The following is a 7,243-nucleotide window of genomic DNA, read 5'->3' as shown; positions in this document are numbered from 1 at the left end:
TCATATTAGACATTAGGTTCAAACCCTAAACCTAACCATGAACCCGAAACCCTAAGCCCTAACGGTTAACTACCAGACAAAGGCAAGGTACGCCCCCCGGCAATAAGGGATTCTCGTTAGGCATGTGTCTAGTTAGAGAGTTATTTAATGTATACAAACGTCCGTGGGACGTAGATAAAACAATCTGATCATGGCGCTTATGGCGCCTAATGGATTCAGATCTATCAATAGAGACGGTAATAACATTGGAGTTATTAGTCTCCATGTAAGCGATTAAAATGCCAGAACGTAGCGCGGGTCAGAACGTGCTCATTTCTGTTATATTATAAGACCAAAAAGGCACTCCAGAGCGGGCGACCTGTACTAGTAGTCTAACCCTTCGGGGGGTGGCGAAACTTACTAACTGCAGCGCGAGTGGGCACGCTAGAGGCTTAATAGCGGAGACGGTGTAACTTAGAATTAGCGCATGGATGCGCTTGGCACATACTCTGGACAGTAATGATCTAGACTTGTGAAAGCTGGTGATCCCTGCCCTTCGGGGCATGCCGTACCATACCTACTGTTGGTGCGGTTGCAACCTATTAGCCTACGGGAGCAAACGGTTTGCGGAAAAACTCTAGTTAGTAACACGACGAAAATCATTATTCTTCGGTAAAACCTCGCGGAAAAATGCATAAGCGCCCTAGGGCGCTACAGCATATATCACAAAGGCACCCTCTTTTTGCCGAAACTTAGGCACGTTGTAGGCTTATCTTCGGAGAAACGTTATATCGGACATACGGTGGTCCGCTCTGTCGGAGTAACTGCGGAAACACCTGCAGGCATGTCTTCTGACGTCTATTTGTAAAAATAGATATCAGCTATTCTTAGATCCCATCCGATCTAGCAATCTATGCATGAAAATGCACTGAACGCTACCAATCGAGTGAAATGGTTAGCGGTTTCACAAGGGATTCTCTTATCTATCGTCCGTTTTTACGGATCAATTGATTGTTATCAGTTCTTATCGATCGTTATCGATAAAAACGTGTTATTGGTGAAGATTAGAGTCGATGGGGGAAAACAAGTGCGACGTCGTCATACTCGTTCGCGAGCCTCTGGCTTCTTAGTGCTTAGTACTCATAGTCGAGCATAATTTGTTCACGTAGATGCACCTAACACAACCACACTTGACCGTGTATAAAAGAGTCGCATTGCACTGACGAGGTACTAGTAACCGAAAGCTTGTCAGCTACAGTTGTAGCGGCAACCTTTGCATTCGCTCTAGTCCAAGTGGAGGATACTCTAACAAACCCTAACCCTCAATTCTTGTCATGATTTTAAACATTCCAACTCTGGTGTAAGTTGGGACAAAGCTTCTGCTAAATCTGGTGAGGGTTGTGATAGTAAGGGCAGACTTGAAGCAGGCGGGGATGGTAGAGAAGATACTGCTATGATATGGAGTTATTTCTATAAGTTTGGTGGTTCTAGTGATGGCAAATCTTGATACATAAAGTCATTGAAGGAGTTTGGAGCATATTGATCCGGATTAGATAACACTCCAGTCATCATACCAGTCTGTGATAGGGTGACCCCCACCCCTTCTTCTACACATAGACATGTATTTGGTAAAGATGTCATGTTTTTGAACTAGATGAATATGGTAAAGAAGATGCTGGCTTAAGTGACTTGTCCTCAAACTTACTACAGCAGAAACTTGACCTCATTTCCTAGTTTGTAATATAATGGAATGTTGGCTGCCAGATGCAGATAGAACTGAATCCTCTTGACAAATAACAGACCCTTGGCTGTAGGGTGCAATATTATATCTTGGGTACTAACTCTTCCTGGTCTTTCTAACTAAAAGTCTGTCTGGTACTCATGGTTATTCTAAGTATAAGTGTGTCTGGTTCTGGTATGCTACTTGCAAGTTAGACACTGAGATTGTATGATATTAAGTTGTCCACATTGCTTGACATCATCCTCTTCACAGATAACTTTGAAGTTGGGCTAACAATGGTGTACTGATGTTGAATACCTGTCTAAGCCATTCAAATGAGGACTGGGAACAATTTACAGATAAAGTAATTGAAGTGGTCAACAAGATATTCTTAAGATCTTGGGCTCAGATTCACCGTCCCCCATGTGAAAATTTGTAAAAAGGTGCGTCCACCCTACATCTTCCCACCCACAAAAAAGCTAAGGGGGGGTCTGACATCTGAGGCCAACGTCGACGAAACGTGCTTTGGCCGAGCTCGGACAAAAAACGATTTTTTTCAAAGATGGATTTTAGAAGGTCAGGAACGATCTGGCAAAAAATATTTATTGTTACGTCGATGCCGAGCCAGGGTTGATGGACCCTGACGAAAACCACGTCGACCCCAATGGGGTCCAATGATCTGAACCCACCTACAAAAAATGGGAGCGGGGGTCGAAGGTAGTCACGTTTCGAAGCGAAACGTAAGTCTAATAGAGATAGGCAACTTTTCGGCTACAACCTAATCTAATCATGTTTGCACAGCACGGAACATATACAGATGTGCCTAGTAATCAAACGCCCGCTGATCAAACTCTTCCGCTCACCACTTAGCATCGTTGTAGATTGCTCTCCAAATGGCCTCAATCGCAGCTGAATCCGACGGAAGATCCCAGCCCTGTGCGTCTGGGCAAGGCTCATCAGACGGACGGGGTGGAGCGGTGAGTACTGGCATACTAGACTCATTCTCATCAGAAAACTTGGCGTACTAACGCACCATGCAGGTTGAAAGTCCTGACACGAGCGGTCCTCGTTACAGTTGTATCATCCTTCATAAGTCCTGTTCCGATTCTCATACAAATTCTCTACTTAATCAGTCTACTATCGCCTATTCACCAAAGACGGTCCAATTGCAACGCACAATCCGATCTATGTAGATAACCTATTCATCAGTCGCACTCTTCTGAAACTCGTCGCTCCTCCACGTGCCGCTTTATCCATCACAAAGCATCTCTGCAAGATCGAGGGATTTTCAGGAGCTACGAGTTCCACACTCTTCGAATCAATTTCCAGTCAGACTGCCGCTACGGAGTCCTTTCGATTAGCGCTGAAGGATCCTTCTGGCCCGGCCCGGGGTGGTCTGAGGATGACTCCATAGTTCTGGTAGTTGAAGCGGAAGATGCTAAAAAGCGATCAGCGAGCACGGCGCAATCGAAGGGTCTCCCTGAGGCTGTGACGCCCGGGCCTCGTTATGGTGCGAACGGCAATTTCATCATGTATCATGCACACTCGCGTTACTCATTATCAATCAGTTTACTACCGGCTTTACGAGGAAGAAGGTGCAATGGCTTCGAAAACATCCTTTGACCCGGACGACTCTTCCTTGGGTCGCATTGACACGTTCTCTATCGTGCCCCCTCAAACTGTGTCTTCCCTGAAGTCACAAATTGTAAAAGCTGAGGGCATCGCTGATCGCAAGATTCAACTGTTCGGGGATATGGACGGCGAGGTGCCAATGAATGATAATGACCACATGTCTCTCCGAGCACAGGTCTATCCAGGACACGTTGAAGATGAACCCATAACACTTGTTTGTAGCCCGAAAAAGGCCGAGAAGACACAGAAGGACACCCAATTAGTGCCAGAACCAAGCTTTAACAAAAAGCTTAAAGGCTCGATAACGTGGAGTGAGTAAAGTTATCGTATACCCCTTACACCGAAATAATTTCCTTCAGATCCAAATCCGACTGTTCAATCAGACTGGCTTCCGTTCGTGGAGAACGAGATCATGTTTACAGATGGCGTCAAAACGAAAGGCTGCATCACTGGGTTGCCAAGTGATTATCTTTTTCACCGTCACATAAGCAACACAAGGACAATTTTCTTTCTTTCAGTTGCAAACTCTCCCTATAGTGGATATATTGCGATGAACTCCGCTGGTAGAAAGGGCTGTGAGTCTTTCCTATTTCTAAATCTTGGACGACTGTGACATTAAAAAAATCATTCCGCTAGTCGTCTATGATTGTAAGTGGTGGCAGGTACTTGTCTGTTGTGATATTCGCTCCTTGATTCTGATTTTCTCCACTGCTGCCTACCAGCCCACTCCCGCCTCTGTTGAGAATAAGACCACTCTTGGGTCTTTCAGCTTCATCCGAAGCCCCGCCGCTTTGCTTGGGCTTATTAGACGCATATATGTCCACATCTTACTCGAATCTTGTAGAACAGATTTGTTGGTATTCAGGCAATATTCAGGTCAATTAACCTGAAAGGCTTTCGAGCAATTTCTGTTGGTCTGCCGATCTCAGATTCAGAGCATTAGTTGTGAACAGTGGGCTCGCGACTCGGAGAGCGGATCTTCATTTCATCAAAGTCAAAACATTTGCTTTCAAATTCTCTGATTCAAAGACATTCCTACGCAAGTAAACTTTAAAATGGCGACCTCCATCTGAACTTCTCCAGTAAAATCGACAGCAGATAAACGCCGGTTTCAAAGTTTCGGAGCCTTCACTGCCCCTGGACAGGATAATGGCGCTGGACGATGGGCACCAAGAAAGTGCCGTAATTGGCGACACTGACACTGACGTGCGTCCCGGACCCTCGAACGGCGTCTTCTGCGGGATAATCTTGGAGAGATTGACACTCTCCGAGGCGATGAAGAATACTAGATACCCCACGTCAATATCGGTGCCTTCCTCTAGGCGATAGGTGGATGGATCAACCCCGCCAAAGCCGTAGCCGAGGGTGAGATAGCCGCCATTTTTGGGGAGGGTGAGGTAGGTTTTGTATTTACCGCTTGTTGGTGATTGGTAGATTGTTTCTGGAGAAGGGGGTAAGTTAACGATGGCCAGTGGCGGTAAGAATTATAAATTACCAATGCTAAAGTCGGTGTTGTCGATGTAAAAGGCGTTGATCTAGAGATCGCGAGCGCTGTTGTTAGTAATCTTATATCCATACATGGTACGATCTGACGCAACGACGTCAATGACACCGAGCTGTAAGTAGTTGTCCCTAGTCGGCTTCAAAATTGCTTTTCCTGAGGAGTCGTAATCACTTGTTGGTATGAGTGTTGACGAGAGCATCTTTCACCTCGTGGTTAAGATGCCAATAGCTATGAGCAGCGCCATGAAGGACCAGAACGATTTCCTGCGGGTTGTTTGCTACGGTATGAGGCATACCCGTCAAGCCATGCTCTGCGAGACGCGGATCAAGGATATCGAACGCTATTATGTTGTCCACAATCGAAAGGCCGAGTCTCGCCTTTTCCTTCTCTAGGACAGGCCGGATTTGCCTCTTACCAGGATGGAACTCCTTCACCATTTTCGCCAGAGTTTTATACAGGGCGAGAAGTTTTTCATCGAGGGGAGCGAATAGCAAAAGATCCTCCGCCGAGTCCCCGGCTGTCGTCTGCAAAACGCAAGAAGTTGCGGAAAGAATGGTAACGGTGGCGGTGGATGTATGTTTGATCTGAAGTGTTGTGGTGAATGGGCCAATGTCGGCCGCAGAAGCAACAACGAAGACGCAGGGGGAGGGTGAGTCGTCGATGGTGAGACTGTCGTTGTACTATAGACTGAATTCGGAGCCCTCTGTAACGCCATGTGCAGATCCGGCTTCCATCTCGTATACACTGCCGTTCATATTGATAGGAGAACATACACGTCCTGTTGGAGGTGCTCTGGAGTCGAAAATGATGCGATTTTGGTCCAACCTTTCACACTGAGGGTTTTGGCTGTAGGAAACGACGTCAGTCGTGGAGGTACTACACTTGGTCAGACTTACGATGGTATCTTGTCCATCCTCTCGAGAAGAGAGGTATAGGTGAGTTTATCCGCGCCCGACGTGACGACTTGAGAGTAGGAAGGAGAGCTTGGGTGAACGCCCCCATCAGCCGCTCCTTCCTTCTGTGTGCATGCTGCCAACGTGATTGGCCAATCCTCTTCTAGTATATCCTGGTGCAGCGCTTGACCCGCGGTGTACCAGATGTCACGACCAAGGTCCTATGGTATATCCTGGTTGAGAATTTTAGGAAGGCCTCAGACTTTGCGACCTCCTCGTGTCCCGGATCCTGAATGGCAACAGTCGAAGATGACGGTCTAAACGAGATCCGTGTGAACTACTATTTCAAGGGTAGGTCGAGAGGAATTTCCTTACTATATTATCCCCATGTTCATTCGCAATTCCGTTCAGTAACGCTGCGAGAGAGTGGTCGGGAATTCCGTGAACCTGCCTTGCAGGATCAGTGCTGTAGTCCTGTGGGATGATCATCTGTATCTGGTCGGACACATCTCCGGAAGGCCAGCCAGTCGGAGCGTCAGTTTCGTTGCCGTGTCCTGCAAAGAAAATCAAGATGGGGTCGCTCTTCTTGATACGCTTGTCAGTTTGAATTTCCAAGAACGCGTTGATGATGTCGGCGCGCATGGCATTCGTGTTAGTTAAAAAGCGGATATGCGAATCGGGAACTTTCAAGTATTGAAGTAGATAGTTGCGCATGTCGGTAGCGTCCTCAATACACCCGTACATAGAGTCGCCATCGTACTCGTTGATGCCGATGATGAGAGCGAACAATGACTTCGTCCCTCTATATCATCTTCAGTAGTGTCCGACCACAGGGAAGAATGCAAAGCCTTACTGATCTGGTGCAGCGATGACTGGCGGGAGCGTGACCGTTTCCACGATGGGGCCACTAATAAGAAATTGATGAGAGTTGGATTACAGTTAGATCTGACGCCATGGACTCACGTTGGATTCACCAAGAGGTGCCAGAAGAGTTCAGCATGGCTGAAGACATCTATGTTGAGGCTAGGGAAAAACATGGAAAGGTGAATCACAGCAGGTTCGAGTTGGGTTCGAGTCAAGCGGTGCCACCTTGGTATTTATCTTGTCGCACAGGTGTCACAAGATCGCCCATGATAGGCCCGTGCTTCGATTCGACCTGTCATTAATATACGTATGTCTGCCAGTGATATGTCTGGACTCTAGTTGGTTCTGTCAAAGCCGGACGCTCAAGATAGATTTCGCCGCTGATACTTCTGAAAGTGAGAAATCTTCTGCGATAGATAAGGATACTTGCCAGGGACAGCCCTCAGAATAATCGCTGCGCAATCTACAACAAAGCAACGGTAAAGTAGGACGTTTCACATTGCCGTGCACATCGTAGTACAGTTTGCAATGTAGCGACCTGTTCAACACGTTAGTCGCACGGCAATACACAGGGGGTCAATAGAGTCGGAACCTGGATATATGCGGCGGGGCTTGGGCTCAACCTGAAAATCGCGCTTGACGTGGGTTTGA

General features: G+C 47.0%; 3 protein-coding genes across 3 annotated transcripts; 1 reads left to right on the top strand and 2 right to left on the bottom strand.

Annotated features, from left to right (window-relative positions):
- Window positions 1-2,397: 2,397 nt before the first annotated feature.
- LACBIDRAFT_335382 (uncharacterized protein) lies at window positions 2,398-4,073 on the top strand (the record flags this gene model as incomplete). The annotated part of the gene is made up of 7 exons (XM_001890252.1): window positions 2,398-2,439; window positions 2,609-2,676; window positions 2,992-3,209; window positions 3,268-3,642; window positions 3,691-3,906; window positions 3,968-3,979; window positions 4,054-4,073. 7 exons carry the CDS (start codon window positions 2,398-2,400, stop codon window positions 4,071-4,073), a joined length of 951 nt encoding a protein of 316 aa, XP_001890287.1.
- Window positions 4,074-4,311: 238 nt separating this feature from the next.
- LACBIDRAFT_317679 (uncharacterized protein) lies at window positions 4,312-5,272 on the bottom strand (the record flags this gene model as incomplete). The annotated part of the gene is made up of 3 exons (XM_001890240.1): window positions 4,312-4,772; window positions 4,827-4,866; window positions 5,042-5,272. The coding sequence occupies 3 exons, from the start codon at window positions 5,270-5,272 to the stop codon at window positions 4,312-4,314; spliced, it is 732 nt and encodes a 243-aa protein (XP_001890275.1).
- On the bottom strand, window positions 5,265-6,765 carry LACBIDRAFT_317677 (uncharacterized protein; the record flags this gene model as incomplete). Its single annotated transcript, XM_001890239.1, has 6 exons — window positions 5,265-5,681; window positions 5,732-5,894; window positions 5,930-6,045; window positions 6,104-6,530; window positions 6,582-6,635; window positions 6,692-6,765. The coding sequence occupies 4 exons, from the start codon at window positions 6,763-6,765 to the stop codon at window positions 5,986-5,988; spliced, it is 615 nt and encodes a 204-aa protein (XP_001890274.1). The 3' UTR covers window positions 5,265-5,681; window positions 5,732-5,894; window positions 5,930-5,985.
- Between the last annotated feature and the right edge of the window lie 478 nt (window positions 6,766-7,243).

The sequence above is a fragment of the Laccaria bicolor genome, genomic scaffold (genome assembly GCF_000143565.1).
Source record: "Laccaria bicolor S238N-H82 LACBIscaffold_84 genomic scaffold, whole genome shotgun sequence".
Classification (NCBI taxonomy): Eukaryota; Fungi; Basidiomycota; class Agaricomycetes; order Agaricales; family Hydnangiaceae; genus Laccaria; species Laccaria bicolor.
The sequence above is the reverse complement of the archived record's forward strand: the minus strand, read 5'-3'. Positions and strand labels throughout refer to the sequence as shown.